Below are 17,289 nucleotides of genomic sequence, written 5' to 3'. Positions count from 1 at the left end.
AACTGTGGCAAAGTTTACCTTTCTTAATTCTTCTGCAGGAGTATAATTGGGTAACGTTTACAATGACTTTCTTTATAGAAATTCACTGATGGAGGGCATCTGGGTGACTCAGTCAGTTAAGTGTCCAACTCTGGATTTTGGCTCAGGTCATGATTTCACTCTGATCAGCCCTGTACCAGGCTCTGTGCTGACAGTGTGGGGCTTGCTTGGGATTCTCTCTCTCTCCCGCTCTCTGCCTCTCCCCTATTCAAGCTCTTGCTCTCTTTCTAGTAAATAAACTAGAAAACTAAAACTAAAAAAAATTCACTGATGGAATCAAAATGGTTTATTTTGCTTTGGGGACAACTGGTTTCCTCCAACAATGCAAGGTTCTTCTGAGGATTTTCTGACTCCCTAATTAGTTAATAGTTTTGACTCCCATATGCCAGTAGGGATCTTTAAAAATTGAGAGATGGGGCGCCTGGGTGGCTCAGTCGGTTAAGCCTCCGACTTCGGCTCAGGTCAGATCTCACATTCGTGGGTTCGAGCCCTGCATCAGGCTCTGTGCTGACAGCCAGCTCAGAGCCTGGAGCCTGCTTCCGGTTCTGTGTCTCTTCCTCTCTCTGCCCCTCCCCCTCTCATGCTCTGTCTCTCTCTGTATAAAAAATAAATAAAAAATTTAAAAAAATTATTTAAAAATTGAGAGATGGGGGTGCCTGGGTGGCTTGGTCGGTTGAGTGTCCAACTTCAGTTCAGGTCACTATCTCACGGTTCATGGGTTCAAGCCCCGCAACAGGCTCTGTGCTGACGGCTCAGAGCCTGGAGCCTGCTTCCGATTCTGTGTGTCCCTCTCTCTCTGCCTCTCCCCTGCTCCTGATCTGTCTCTCTCTCTCTCTCAAAAATAAATAAATGTTTTAAAAAATTTTAAATAAAAAATAAAAACTGAGAGATGGAGACAGCAGAAGGGAAGGGAGAACTTTCACGTGGATTCTGGGATGTGAACTTTAGTCTGCAGAGCCTTTCACAGCAAGTCACAGTTCTCCCTGTCACCACTAGAGGCTCAGTTAGAGACTCAACTTAATAAAACACTATTTCTAGGGGTGCCTGGGTGGCTTAGTTGGTTGAGCATCTGACTTCGGCTCAGGTTATGATCTCGCAATTCATGGGTCTAAGCCCCGCATTGGGCTCTGTGCTGACAGCTAACTCAGAGCCTGGAGCCTGTCTTCACATTCTGTGTCTCCCTCTCTTTCTAACCTCCCCTGCTCACACTGTCTCTCTCTTTCAAAAATAAATAAAACATTAAAAAAATTTCTTTAACACTATTTCTAAAAAATGCCAATTATTCCTCTGGGAAGTGACAAGTCAGCACAATTTAAAAAATTTTTTTTAATGTTCATTTATTTTTGAGAGACAGAGAGACAGAGCACGAATGGGGGAGGACCAGAGAGGGAGACACAGAATCTAAAGCAGGCTCCAGTCTCTAAGTTGTCAGCACAGAGCCCGACATGGGGCTCAAACCCATGAATCATGAGATTATGACCTGAGCTGAAGTCAGATGCTTATCTAAGCCACCACGATTTTTATTGCAATTTCATTCTCATTAAGTTACCACACATTGTTTCTCAATTATTAAAATATATTTTCATTATAACAACTTTTAGAAAATACTGAAAATAAAGAATAAAAGAAAAAATAAGGAATTATATCTAATCCTCCCTCCCAGGGATAACCAGTTAATACTTTGATATGTCTCTTTATAGACATTATAAATATATGCACATACATATAAAAGACATGTTCACAAATAACATCCTATTCTTCATATCATTCTAAACCTGTCCTTCTTTTGGGGCACCTGGGTAGCTCAGTTGGTTAAGCGTTCGACTTCAACTCAGGTCATGATCTCACTCTTTGTGAGTATGAGCCCTGCATTGGGCTCTGTGCTGACAGCTCAGAGCCTGGAGCCTGCTTCAGATTCTGTGTCTCCCTCACTCTCTGCCCCTCCCCCACTCTCTCTCTCTCTCTCTCTCTCTCTCTCTCTCTCTTTCTCTCTCAAAAATAAATATAAAAAAATTTTTTTAAACCTATCCCTCTTTTTTGTCTAATATATTACTGGTATGTTTCCAGTTGGCACACGTATTTTTGTTTGTTTGTTTTAGATTTTCTTTTTAAGAGTTAATGCTTATTTTTGAGAGACAGAGTGTGAGCAAGAGAGGGGCAGAGAGAGAGAGGAGACACAGAATCCAAAGCAGGCTCCAGGCTCTGTCAGCACAGAACCTGATGTGGGACTCAAACTCAGGAACTGTGAGATCATGACATGAGCTGAAGTCAGATGCTTAACTGACTGAGCCACCCAGGTGCCCCTAGATTTTTAAAAAAATAGTCTCTATGCCCAAATGGTACTCAAACTCATGACCTCAAGATCAAGAGTTGCATGATTGAGCCAGTGTGGTGTCCCTAAATTTTTCTTTCTTTATTTTTAAAGAAATCTCTACACCCAACATGGGGTTTGAATTCACAACCCTGAGACTAAGAGTCATATGCTCTACCAACTGAGTCAGCCAGGCACACTAGTTGGCACAAGTATTAAGTTGTGCTTTTTTTCAAGTCTTAAAGTTGAGAAGGCTGGAACTCATTCCACCTTTTTGAAGGGCCTAAGTCACCCCAATACTTTCTGACAGGCCCACAGATTAAGGTGGGTAATTGCTTAGGACAGAGAAGGCACATTCATAGAAACCTCCAATTTATACTTTTAAAGGTATCTGAATCATATTAATGGTTGCAACTGTGTGTTAAAAGCATAACTTTGTTCAATATAAAGACTTAAAGTATATAATTTTATATCTCTATTTTGCTGTTTCTTTGTTAAAATTTTTTTTTTAAGTTTATTTATTTGAGAGGGGAGGGGCAGAGGGAGATGGGAGAGAGAGAATCCCAAGCAGACTCCACACTGTCAGGCTCAAACCCACAAATGGGAGATCATGACCTGAGATGATATCAGGAGTTGGATGCTTAATTGACTGAGCCACCCAGGCACCCCGCTTCTCCATTTTTAACCTGTGATTCATTTATACACCTGTGATCTCAAAAATCAAGGTGACCTAGGACTCTCTGGACCTCTGAAAGGCCTATAGCAGGCCCTGAGCATCCCTCCTTTTCTCAGTTACTAATTAGAGAGGGACGTAGGGAGGGCTCTATCCTAATCATTCTCTATCCCCACCCTTCTTATTTTAGAGCTTCATTAAGCAGTGTTCAGCAGATTCTGACCCTGAACATTTTCCCTATGTTTATGTCCAGAAATAGCCATTTTCCAAAGGAGAGTTGCTATATGTACTTATGACTAGGAGTTAGGAACCCTTCTTTTTTTTCTCTGCCTTGGACAGGTTGACAGTCTTATGGCCCCTCCTCCCCTCACCCTCTGATCCTCCACTCCTGCATCCATACTTCCCCTCCACTCTCAGGAACAACTGTATTTCTGGAGCTCACAAGATGGCTCTCATGCTTCCCTGAGTTACCATTTATCTTTTTATGTATACTGTCTAGTTCTTATGCTTAAAACCTGTGGTTGCTGTGTTAATTTGTCGATATTATTTTGAATCCAACAAAGTACCATGTTCATAGCAGAGACTCAAAAAATATATTGGTAATGTCATACCACTAAATGGATAGCTGAGGGTAGCATAACTTTCTAGAAGATAATGAGGTAATCTTTTTTTTTTTTTTTTTGAAGTAATCTTGATTTTCAATCAAAACTGCTTTTCATTACCAGGTAGATGCAAACCAATGAGAGGCCATCCTGGAATTGTTGGTAACATTTGAATTCATCTGTCTGAACTTATATTATTTTCACTCATATTTCTTTATCTCTTCATCTTTCTGTTCCTTATTCTATCACTTTTCTTTTTCCTTCTTTTTCTTTTCCTTACTTAGTGACCTAACTTACCAGTACCAGTCATCTAAAACCAGAAATTTCCTTCAATCTGAATTTCTGGGGAGCTTGGACCCATATCTATAGTTAAATTTCAAGTTGCCCAAGTCTTTTCCTAAGTAACCTTCCTTCATGTGGTATGGTGTAGCAATGGGTGAGCCATGGGTTGTAATGCACAAACTTTTACCAGACTTGTGAATCTGCGCCACCCAGTGGCTAAAGTTACTAACTTCATCCTCCGAAAAAAGTGGGCATAAATAAATGTAAAATAATAAAATGCAAACAAAGATTAAGTCTGTACATTATTAGTGGCCCAAGGGCCATTCTTAACAGCCACATTCTGTCCTATTTTAAGTCTATTTTCTAAAATTTATAAAATAAGATAGAGAAGAATATGTTTAGAGGTATAGTGTCATGGTCTCCACAGAATAAGACGATGCCAAGAAGATTTTCCAAGGATTTATTCAGGTCACCTTCCTCCTAATGGACTGGAAAAGAAGAATACAGGGCAGACTATACTATAAAGTCCTTATTGCTCCCTCGAAGAATCAAACATTCAGCAGAAGAGACACTGAATTCCTCCTCAAGTTTTCTCTTGCTTGCTTATAACCTTTCCCTTCGGGGGGCAGGGTTGTTAGTCTTTTTTTTTTTCACAGCTTTTTCATTTTTTAAAACATTTATTTATTTTTGAGAGACAGAAAGAGACAGAGCATGGGCAGGGAAGGGGCAAAGAGAGAGAGACACACAGAATCCAAAACAGGCTCCAGGCTCGGAGCTGTCAGCATAGAGCTAGATGCAAAGCTCAAACTCATGAACTGTGAGATCATGACCTGAGCCAAAGTTGGACATTCAACTGACTGAGCCACCCAGGCGCCCAGTCTTTTTTTTTTTTTTTAAAGATTTTATTTTTAAGTAATCTCTGTACTCAACGTAGAGCCTGAACTCACAACCCTGAGAACGAGTCACATGCTCTACTGACTAAGCCAGCCAGGCACCCATGGTAGTCTTTTTTTTATTGAGTTATAGAAGTCTGTATTCTTGGCCATAGTCTTGAACACCAATACTTTGTGAAACATGTTACAATCAAAAGTGTATATCTAAGATATTCCTTGACATGCAGATTTACTCATAAACAAACTACTGTCAGGCTCTGAAGCTCTGGAAATCCCATTTGGCTCCAAGAATTTGTTTTGACTTTGCCTTCTTTCTATGGCAGCATTTAAAAAGCTATCTGAGGAGTGCCTGGGTGGCTCACTCAAGTGTCTGTTGTCAGCTCAGGCTATGATCTTATGGTTCGTGAGTTCAAGCCCCACATGGGGCTCTCTGCTGTCAACGCAGCGCCTACTTGGGATTCTCTGTCGTGCCCCCCCACTCTCTCTCTCAAAAATAAAGAAATAAACTTAAAGAAAAATAAATTAAAAAATAAAAAGCTATCTGACACACCTAAAACTCCCACAAAACTGAACATACTTCTTAGAAGGATTTCAAGGACTCCCATCTTGTAGGACTCTGCTTTGCCAACACATACATGACAAAATAAGGTAGCTGGTAGTTGTCAGAGGGTCCCCAACCTATCCATTCTTTATGGTAGGAAGAGGAAAAAAAGCAGGTCTGTCATTGTCTTATTCTAAAATTAAACAAGCTAAGTAATGCACAGGTTCAATTTCAGAATTATTTATTTAGATTTTTTTCCCCTAGGCATTTGTAATGACTCTATAGTGTTGAAAAGAATCACAATATGCAGCAGCAATAGCTAAACTCCTCAGTCTATTTTCCACTAAAAAGCATAGAGCTCTCCAGGGTAAGCCATAAGGTATCTTTGCCCAACATTTTTATTTGCCTAAGCCCAGGGAAGATAGTCCACGTTCCAAAGTAACATCACATTAGGGAAGTGTGACCTCCTTTTCTCTCTACTGTGATGTCACTGTTTACCCTTTCAGCTCCCTCTTTCCCACCTAGATAGGAAATAATCCTATCTATACTTTCAATGAAATCCTTTCTCTCCTACCCACTTATTCTTTCTGGGGGATTAAGTTTATACCTTTTTTCCTCTAACTGTAGATAGTAGTAAGACCTAACATTTCCTACACATCTTACACATCTACTATGTAAGAATAAAAGCTTTGTCTTCTGCTAAAGAATGTTAGGAAAGCAAGTAGGTTAAGGAGCACATTGCTAGCCTAAAGTACCATAAGACCCTTTATCTCCCCATAGTTACTCTCTTGCCTCTCTTTAATCTGCACACAGTTCTTGATCCTGTAGCCAGAATAAGCTTTTCAACATGCAAATTTGACCGTGTTTCTCTTCTTACTAAAAATCATTCAGTGACTTCCCACTGCTATCAGGATAAAGTCCAAAATCCTTAACAAGACCACTAAGGCCCTAAATAGTCTAGCCTGTCTTCTTCTACACCCTCATCTCCCCGCTCTGTACCCCTTACTCTAGCTTTGGCCACAGTGGACTGGCTTCCTTCTTGCGAGAGACTGTGCTGTTCTCTGTGCCTCGAACACCGTTTCCACCAACTTGTCCCTCCTTCCCTTCCCTTCTGTTTGCCTATTGAACTCCTACTCATCTTTCAGTTACTAGCCAATAACTTAAAGCCACCTCCTTCATAGAGCCCTCCCTGACCGCCCAAACTCCACCAGGTTTATAGTGTAAATTTCCTCCATGGTATTCATCTGTTTGTAATCGTTTTCCTGGGGCATTTGATGGGTGTCTCTCTCATAGGTAAGCTGCTCTAAGAGCAGGGGACCATGCATGTTTTACTTATATCATGTCCCTAATCCTAGAGCTGTGTCTGACATTTGTAGGGATTTCATAAAGAGCTGCCCTTAATGAAAGAAGAGATAGATGGGGCTGAGTTGGTTCCCTTTCCTTCAAGATTCCCAGATCCTTAGAAATTTTAGGACCCATCTTCTCTGAGTCTTTCCTTCTTTTACCATGAGTCACCAGCCTGGCCCTCATCTCACCTAACCCTCTGAAGGAACTACAATTATTATCTGCATTTTATGGAAGAGAAAATTAAGGATCAGCCACCTGCCCATGGTCCCAGAGATAGTAAGTGACAGAGCTAGGATTTGATGCATATAGGTGACCTCAAAATTGCTACACACTTAACCACTACCAATTTACAACTTTCATTGATATTTCTGACTGGTTGACCTCTTCCTTACCTTCTTCTTTATATTTGGAGGATTCACTCTTTGTGATAGGAGTTGCAAACATTTCTATTTTCCCATTTATGTTTTGACCTTAAGGTATTATTTTGTTCTGCAGAAACTGAGCTTTGGGTAGTCATATTATTAACCTCTGCTTTTAGGCTTTTTTTGAGTCATAATTAGATTTTCCTTCCATGTGTCAAGATTCTAAAGGAATTTTCTCATATTTTCTGCTTTTAATTTTTATATTTTTATTTAAATATTTAATCCCTTTAGAGTTTATCCTGATGTGAGGTACAGACTGATTTATTTTTTCCAGATGGTTATCCCATTGTCCACACAATTTACTGAGTAGTATACCTTTATTATATACTAAATTCCTATATTTATTTTGGTTTACTTCCACATATTTTATTCTGTTACATGTGTCTTTCCATATGCTTGTATATTTGGTACTTTTTTTTTTTCCAAAGAGCATTTTCTGACCATTGTCTTTGACTTCTCTGTAGTATTTGGGACTGCTAATTCATTTTCTTTGATGTACTTTAGTGCTATATTGCTGGATTACTGAGTAGGAGAATCATCATGTACTTAGGGCACTAACAAGTCTGGGGCAGCAAAATAATAATGAAGAAGATATAAGTAGAGAGGTTACCACAGGAAAAATCAGAGCTTTGTTGGACTCTCCTTACACATACTTTGTATCTTAACAGTATTTTTATTTTAAAGATTTTGTAAAAATTTAAAATAAACTCTATGCCTAACGTGAGGTTCCAACTTATGACTCCAAGATCAAGAATCACATGCTTGGGATGCCTGGGTGGCTTAGTCAGTTGAGTGTCTGACTCTTGATTTTGGATCTGATCATGATCCCAGGGTAATAGGATCAAACCCCACATCGGGCTCCACACTGAGCATGAAGCCTGCTTGGGATTCTCTTTCTTTCTCTCTCTTTCTCTCTCTCCCTCTCTCCCCAGCTCATGCTCTCACTCACTCTCTAAAAAATAAAAATAAAAAAATAAAAAATAAATAAAAGGAGCACATGCTCTACCAACTGAGCCAACCAGGCACCCCAATATTTTTATTTAAAATTACATGAGAAGCCTAAATAATGTTTTCAGTTACTTAGGGCCTACAGGGTCTGCTGACTATCCCCAACCTCCCATCTTTATTGCCACTTCTCTCTCTTAAGTCTACTTCTCCCTTTCTGGGCTGTGGGCTCTTCCTCTGTGTCTTACCTGTTGTCATTCAAATTTCTATTCTTTACCCTTCTTTTCTCTTTTTCTATTTCATGAACTCAGGCAATCTCATCCTCTCCTGTGGCTTCAAAACTTCCAGCAATTTGTGCTAACTCCCTAATCTGTATATCTGACCTAGACTTCTCCTTTAGCTTTTGAATCTGCCTAAGGAAGGTCACCTGTACCTCCTACAGACACCTCAAATCGACATATCCAGAACAAAACCTGCCCTTTTCTCCTCAGGTCTGCTCTTTGCCTGATGGTCTCTTCTTGGTAAACAGCACCATTATCCATCTAGTCAACCACGCTGGACTTTTGAAAATCATCTTTAGGGGCGCCTGGGTGGCTCAGTCGGTTAAGCGTCCAGCTTCGGCTCAGGTCATGATCTCATGGTTCGTGGGTTCGAGCCCCGAGTTGGGCTCTGTGCTGATAGCTGGCTTGGAGCCTGCTTCGGATTCTGTGTGTGTGTCTCTCTCTCTGACCCTCCCCTGCTCACACGGTCTCTGTCTCTCAAAAATAAATTTTAAAAAAAATTTAAAAAATCATCTTTCTCTTACTTCTCACTTTTCTCCCCCTACTTAATTAATTAATTGCTTCCTAAGAACTTTAAATCCATTCCATTTCTTCCTCAGCCCACTCTAATGGTGCTGGTTCAAGCCCTCATCATCTCTTACTTGGGACTGCTAAAACCCCTGGTCTTTCATTTTGCTACTTTTCAGTCCACATCACTGCCAGAGAGATTTAAGTTTAAAACCCCGATGAGTGATAATGCTGCTTCAATGGCTTTCCATGGCCTCGGAGTAAAGTGCAAAGTCCGCTGCAGTCTGACGTCTGTCTACCCATATAACATCAGGTATAGCAGCCCTCCTTTCTTGCTCTCTGTACTCCAGTCACATTGACCAAACTGGCCACCCTATTTCATGCTTGTGGCCTTTGGATAATTTGTTCCTTCTGCTTGGAATTCCATTCCCACTCTTCTCCAAGACGTAACTCATCAGTTCCCAGAGACTTACACTTTAAGTCTCCCTACAATTGGTGAGTCCCTTCTTAGAGCCCTTAGTGTACCTAGCACATCTCTGTTACAGCATGTATTATCTTGCTTTTATTTTTATGCATATCTGTCTCCCCACCTGGACAACGAGCATCTTTTTGAGAGCACAGACCATTTTATTAGTCCTGGTGCAGTCCTTGGCCTAGAATAGTGCTAAATAATATTTACAAAGTAAAAGAATGAACACATAAGGATGTTCTAGAAGTTTCAAATAAAAAGATATGTTCTGTAGGTTAGCTTGTAGAAGACTAGTAGACTTTCTGTCAGAAAGCCTCTCAGGCTATTTTACAGGCTTAGAAATCCAAATTTTCTATACATAGAGAATGGTCCCAATATTTAAGAGCAGGTTTACCCTAATCAAGCTGATATGTAAATTTATCAATTACAAATAGTAATACAATTGTCATACATACAAAAATACTATCCTCTGTTCTAGCATATCCTAAACCTGAAGGTAAGCCTGTATGGGAAGCTGCATTACTTATGTATAATTGTTTGCACTCTCAATGGAAGAGAAAAAAAATCTTATTCTTGAGGTACAAAAAAAAAATCTTACCCTTTTATATAGTATACATATGTATATGTTTCTATACACAAACAGATATATATCTGGCAGATCTGTAGTAGTAGAACTTAATTATGGGAAACAATTAGGAAAAAAGTATTTAAAAGGCTCTTTAGGACTGACAGTGATGATGAAAATCTTGAGAAACACCAGTTTAGTCCCTATGCTAATTCTTTCTTAAGGAATCAGAAATAGCAGGTTAGTTCTAAAATTCAAATATTTGATGGCATGAGGCTGGTATAGTATCTCTATAATATAGTAGCCTGTTACAGGGTGATTATGCATAAAATTCATTAGCCAACACACTCTTCCTTGAATGGGCACTTAGAAAGTCATACTCCATAGGCTTCAACTCTTCCATTACTAACTAACCCCTCCTTCTTTCAGGGGGACTCATTCTTCCTTTGGATATGCTTATATGTATTCAGTATTTCTCAGGCCAGTCCACTTCTTTTTTTTTTTAATTTTTTTAACATTTATTTATTTTTTGAGAGAGAGACACACAGAGTGTGAGCAGGACAGGGTCAGAGAGAGAGAGGGAGACACAGAATCAGAAGCTGGCTCCAGGCTCCAAGCTATCAGCACAGAGCCCGAAGCAGGGCTTGAACCCACGAATTGTGAGATCCATGACCTGAGCCGAAGTCAGATGCTTAACCGACTGAGCCACTCGCGTGCCCCAGACCAGTCCACTTCTTAAAAATCTTTACATACCTTGGTTGGGATCTATCATCTTACCTTTGGAAGTTGTAAAAAGTAGTGCTTACAAGTTGGAGGTAGAAGTCTGAATATCTACTATGCTGCCTGCTTACACTCTCTGAGCATCAGTTTCTCCATCAGTAAAATGGGAGTAACAACACCTCTCTTAGTGGGCTTTTAAGAACTAAAATGAGAAAATATATAAAGCCTTGAGCAATAGCTATTTTTAGTACCAAATTGAGAGGAGAACCCTGCTGTTTCATTTTAAAAGTGTGTTTGTGTGTCTGTGAGTGCATGATTAAACAGTAGAGTCAGGGAAAACTACTGTCCTTGGCATGATTATAGATTCTAGAAAATTAATAAAGTGAGCAAACACTGAAACTATGTAAAAACAACCAATTAGTCATTTATGGAAACAGTTTAACATTTAGGGCCTAATTATCATGCAGCACAATAACAATTACATATATCATTAAATATGCATCCGATTAACCTCATCTTAAGTTTTACTTGATTATAATAGTAAAGTACTCATTTTGTACTCTAAGGAATAGTCTCATAGTTAATTGCTCATAATGCATAAGTCTGTTCACTATTTACATTAAGTAAATGGGATATAGCTTGAGTTTGTTCTGCGCTAGCAGTAAGGCTGGATTATCCATCCTTGATTGCAACTATGTATTGGTTCTGTGACCTGTGAGATAATTTACACTCTCTTTATTGTGTATAGTAAAGTGCTAAGGAAGCAAGCAGCAAAAGAAATTCTGTTTAATTGCTTAGTGTTCTGGACACCTACAGGTTTCTAATAGGTAGACGTGATTCAAATAATGAAAAAATTCTAATGTTGAACACTGGCCAAGCTAGCCTAGTTCAACTTCTAAACAAGCCCCACAGTCAGCCCTTCCAGAATTGGAATTACAATTATAATTTATTTCACTCCTACCATGAACGAGGTATCTTATTTTTAGATTTTTTTTTAATCTTTAATTAATCTCTACACCCAACATGGGGCTCAAATTCACGACCCTGGGATCAAGAGTTGCACACTCTACCAACTAAGCCACCTGCTGAACTAGGTATTTTACATATATAGCCATATCCTTATAAAACTCTTATGAATTAGACACTATAATTTTCATTTTACACTTGAGGAGAAAAAAAGCACAGAAAGATAATACCTTGCTTAAATACTTGAAGGTAGTAAAGGGGAGTAGTTAAGTTTGGAAGTTAAAATTTTTCTGATAAACAGAAGTCACTCAGCAGCAATATATTTCTAGTTCACCTTTTCAGATTCTACCCAAAGCCTGGTGACTCATGAGACAGATATTTTGTACTTTATATAGATCCAAAAGAAGTCAGTGTGGTGAGGAAGAGGCAGAAGAGGTGGGAAGCAAAAGCCCAGATTCATGAACACTTTGCCTAATGGTCATGGCATTATGAAAATCCTGATTACCTGCTAACTCTTCAGTTTTAAGTTACATTTGGGCCATGTATTAGTTACATTTGGCCAGATCTGGTTTTCAACCTGGCTGTGCTACCCTGTGACTAAATGACTTTGGGCAAGTGTTTTCTTGTTTTTTACCTTTCTGAGCCTTATTTTTCCTTATCTGTAAAGTAGAATGCAGTAGGGCCCTGTAGGAGAAATTCTTTTCCCTCTTATTCATCTCTGAGATCTTTAGGACCCTCTTACCTCTGCAGAAGGATCCTGGACAGGTCACCACGTGGAGAAAGGGCGACATAGCCTTACATTTCTATAAACAGATAGCAGAAATGCTTCAACCTTTCCTCTGCAGGCTGGTCATAATTATGGTGGATCAAGTTAAATAAGCAGTCTAGGAACCTTCTGGAAAGAAAAGGATTGATCCCTTTACTCCTTTGACTAAAAGACTGATTCCTTAACTCCTTTGACTAGGGTGGTCACAAAAAGAGAAAGATAAGGAGGAATGAATAAGGGGGGCAGGAATGAGGAAGGCAATGTGCTGAATGCAAGAAGCAGCAGCAGAGGCTGAGGACGCTGGAACCACTCCTGAGCTGGGCCACAGGGGAGTCTGTGCTTCTGTGAAAGTAACTCAACATGTGAACTCAAAGAGCTGAGAGCTAAGAACTGTAACCTTTGAGGTTCATGCCTTCTGTGGGGTGAAACCCTCCCTACTAAGTATGTCATGGAAGATTCCTTGCCTTGAAGAGCTCCTGTAATTGGCAAAGGACCCTGCCCCAGGACCTAAATCTCTGGCTAACTTATATTTACTAGGTATACCTCAGAGTTTAAAGGGGAGGAAGTTGAAACCCACAAAAGGTATAAACTTTTAGACTTTGTAGTTTTATCTATTTGATTACCAAACTGCAAAGAACAACCTCAATTACAGGAAAAATAGTATTACATGAGGCAAAGTTTATAAAGACTTTCAGCATTCAGGACAAGTAACTAGAAATGTTAGAGAATCATTTCCATACAGAGGGAAGCTCAGAAACTGCACTTGATTCTAAACATAGCAGCTTAACAGTTGAAGAGGAACTGTTGGGATATTATGGATTTGGTCATGGCACCTACATCACAGATCCTGGCAATAGGATAAAAATTTCCCTCTTGGATTTCAAGTTCAAAAACCAACCTCCTCCATTAAGAATGGAAGGGCTTTGGGGTACTTGTGTGGCTCAGTCAGTTGAGCATCTATCTGACTTCGACTCAGGTCATGATCTCATAGTTCATGAGATCATAGTTCTCATAGTTCTCCCTCGCTATCTGCCCCTGCCCCACTCATGACCCCCTCCCAAAAATAAACAAAGATTTAAAAAAAAATTAAGGATGGAAGAGCTTTGGGGCGCCTGGGTGGCTCAGTAGGCTAAGTGTCCGACTTCAGCTCAGGTGATGATCTCGTGGTCCGTGAGTTTGAGCCCCGTGTCAGGCTCTGTGCTGTCCAGCTCAAAGTCTGGAGCCTGCTTTGGATTCTGTAACTCCCTTTCTCTCTGCTCTTCCCTCATTCATGCTCTGTCTCTCTCTGTCTCTCAAAAATAAATAAAAGTTAAAAAAAAATAAAGAATGGAAGAGCTTTGAAAACATGGTATCGATCTGTCCTAAAGTTCAATCTTCAAGAATATTACTTCAAGATAAACTGATCTTGATATTAAATTTGTCTTATGAGGTTTTCTTCAGCCTCCTTTACAGACATGTTTAGTGAGGGGAGAAAGAAGGTACTTTGTCATCTCTGCTGTAACGAGTTGAATACAAGGTGCTCTAGAAGCACGTTCAAAAGGCTACCTTACCCCATGGGACACTTGGGTGGTGGAGTCTACTTCAGATTCTGTGTCTCCCTTGCTCTCTGCCCCTCGCCCACTCGTGCTGTCTCTCAAAAGTAAATAAAAACATTAAAAAAAAGAAGGCTACTTAAGCCAGAGTTTGGAGGGGTTGGGGGGTGTCAGGAAAGATGTTCCTGAGGAAGTGATGTCCAGGTTGAAGTGGAAGAACCTTGACAAAGGAAGCCTGGAAGTAACAGGGTGCATAAGGGGAAATGGAGGTACTTCTGTCTGGCTGGGAAATGAAGAATAAGATGGGGCAGTGCTGACAAAGAAATAGGAAGATAATAGACCCTGAAGGGCTTTCTACAAACAGTGGTCATATAATTTATTGTACAAACTGAAATGCTTCTGAGAGTGAAATGGGGCAATATTACTTATTATTATAAGGGGACAATAAGAACAAATCAGGACTGTCTTTAACAAATTGGGACTTATGGTCACCCTGCTTTTTTTTTTTTAACTTTTATTTTGTGTGTGTGTGAGAGAGAGAGAGAGAGAGAGAGAAAGAGAGACAGAGCGAGCATGTGTGAGCACGCACACTGGGGAGAGCGGCAGAGGGGGAGAGAGGAGAATCTTAAGCAGATTCAAGGCTCAGCGAAGTGGGGCTCCATCCCATTACCATGGAATCATGTCCTGAGCCAAAATCAAGAGTCCCGTGCTCAACTAACTGAGCCACCCTGCATCCCAGGTCACCCTACTTTTAAGTCATGTTCAGGTGCTTGGACCTCCAGTGAAAGCAGGTATATTCTTTTCTTTTTATATATAAGGGCACTGAAGTTACCAAGAAGAAAGGACATAGTGTCTGTCCTCAAGCCCTGTCTAAAGGAAGATACACATCTAAAGAAACAAGTTTAAGAGTTATACAACTTCAGTACTAGCCTCTCCTCTGAGCTCTGAATTCACATTCATGATTTCTACGGGGATTGCAAAAACACAAATCCAAAACAGAACTTTTAATTTTTCTTCCTGTGGCTGGTCTTTCACTTCCCTCCAGCTGGTCTAATAATTGATGCCACTATCCACTACATAGCTGAATGCAAAAACCCAGAAAAGCATTGCTTTAAACAGTGTTATTCTTTCTCTCACTGTGTATTTTAATTCCTCCACATCTTTCTTAAGCACAATAACTAAATTGGGGCTTAGAGTTCTAATGAGAGCCTAACATCAATTGAAGCAGAGGGTAATTTTCAGGTTTTTGAAAGCTATCTTTTTAATGTTTTTAATGAATAGATCCCAGGATTACGTGGGGGGTTGTTTCTTCCACAACAGTACAACATTGATGACTCACACTCAATTTGTTGACAATCACGACATCCAGATCTGGAAATATGCCAGTCTCAAACACTTCAGAAACAGAAAGCTAATCATTAAAAAAGGGAAGCAGCATGTCTTTAGGTGAGAAAGACATGAAGATAAGTCCTCAAGTGTCTGACCCTCTCTCATCTTTGTGGAGATGGTGAGTGGTTGCAGAGGTGTAAGGCATAGGTGAAACACCAATGTTGATAAACTATCTGTTGAACGATTGCTTTGTAGAAGGACAATTTATGCTTTAAAGAAGAATTTTAGTATTTCTACCATCTGTTCTCGACACAGCTGCCAGAGTGATCCTTTCAAAACAAATCTGATTACCTCCCACACCATACACATCATGGAGTCTTCCATGAGCCATCTCTGCAAAGAAACTGCTCTAAAATACATAAAATCCAAATCCACACTCCTTGACAAAATAAGTTTTCCAAATTGTTAAACCCTAAATAAAAGTTTCCTTCAGTCTAAAAAAAGAATTCTGATGACTCCTTTGCTCTCAACCTTTCCACAGTACTCTACCACATCCTCCCCAAATCCAAAGTCCCACCATGGCTTACGAGATGATGCGTGATCTGGTTTCTGCCTGTTTCCCCAACGTATTTCCCTAATTTGCTGTGCTGTAGCCGCATTGGTCTCCTTGCTTCTTCTCCAACAAGTCAAGCAAGTCCCTGTCTCAGAGCCACTGCAATCGCTGCTTCTCTTCTAGAATAGCTTCCCTCTGGAAACCCACCTGCTGCTTCCCTTTATTTAATGATTAGCTTTCTGTTTATGGGCGCTTTCAATTAAGACACCTTCCTTGTCTACCTCATCTAAAAGGGCATGCCCACATCACTCTTATCCCTTTATTCTGATTTGTTTTTTTCTATAAACTTGCCACATTACTGGACATTATATATTATCTAGTAACACGTGTATTGTTTATTGTCAATCTCTCCCACTATGATACGAGGCAGAGTCTGTTTGGTTCACTGCTGAATTCTCAGCACCTGGAACAGTGTCTGCTCATTAAATATTTGTTGAATAAATGACTAAATAGATTCTCAGGATACATCAAATGTAAAACTACACTATAATGTATCTACTGACATGATGCATAGGAAAATGTCAGAACGTTAACTGCTTATTTAACACAGTGGGAGCTGGTTTTCACACTATTTTCGCTTGTGTGAATTTTCTGATTAATTTTCAGGATGAATTTGTAGTATTCATATACTGAAAGATGAATAAAGAGGCTACACCGGTAGAAAATGCAAATGAATTCAGAGGTTGGGCAAATTTGTGACAGACAGACTTAATTGGTGTAACCGCCTACTGGTGAAATTAACCATGGCCTGAATCCCCTTCCCAACACTTCCCAGCCTCGTGATCCCAAGTTACTTTTAAGCCAATCTCCACGTCTTTACCTGGAAAATGGGGATAACAGTGCCACCTCCCAATGTTGTTTTTGAAGATTAAAATGACACCATGGATGTAAGCTCCTTTGTACAACGCCTGGCATGCAATAAATACTCGACAAATGGTAGGAGTATAATAATTAGTAGTAGGAAAAAGATGTTGGGACGTACCTAGCCCTCAAGATTGACATCAGAGTGGACCACCACATCCTCTCATCATCGCGCCTCAACCTGGGCCCCTGAGGCCCAAAGAGGGGATGGTTCTTTCCAAAGAAGAGAATTTCGACGTTCCAGAAGCATCTGAATAAAACGTACCCTGTTTACCCTTACACCATTCAGTCAGTCTGGTTAGTTCTCGAGCAGCACTTCAAGACCCGACTGGCCTCAGTTTCCGTCACTGCAACAGGGGCGGGGGTGGGAATGTTAGAAACACAAAAGCGGGACGGAATCGGCCCGCTCCACCTCACCGCACTCGGCGCGGATCGAACGGCGCCGCGCACCGGCAAGCCTCTGGCGACTCGCAACGCGCCACACGCAAAGGTGACTGCTGCCCGGACTCAAGTCAGGCAAGCTACTCAGTCAGCCCTGTCCCCCTCCGGGACTCTGTCAGAGGACCGCGGCGGGCGCGCGGCAAGGCCGGGGCGCGGGCCGGGGGGTCGGCGGCGGCGTGGCCGC

At 40.6% G+C, this 17,289-nt stretch overlaps 1 protein-coding gene across 1 annotated transcript in view; it reads right to left on the bottom strand.

Annotated features, from left to right (window-relative positions):
* ACACA (acetyl-CoA carboxylase alpha) overlaps nt 1-16,922 on the bottom strand; it is a 279,134-nt gene extending 262,212 nt beyond the window's left edge. Inside the window, exon 1 of the mRNA XM_029929349.1 lies at nt 16,786-16,922. Coding sequence (XP_029785209.1) covers nt 16,786-16,823 — 38 coding nt within the window. The 5' untranslated portion in view covers nt 16,824-16,922. The remainder of the gene's footprint in view (nt 1-16,785) is intronic.
* Between the last annotated feature and the right edge of the window lie 367 nt (nt 16,923-17,289).

Source organism: Suricata suricatta, chromosome 17 (assembly GCF_006229205.1).
Source record: "Suricata suricatta isolate VVHF042 chromosome 17, meerkat_22Aug2017_6uvM2_HiC, whole genome shotgun sequence".
NCBI classification, from domain to species: Eukaryota; Metazoa; Chordata; class Mammalia; order Carnivora; family Herpestidae; genus Suricata; species Suricata suricatta.
The sequence above is the reverse complement of the archived record's forward strand: the minus strand, read 5'-3'. Positions and strand labels throughout refer to the sequence as shown.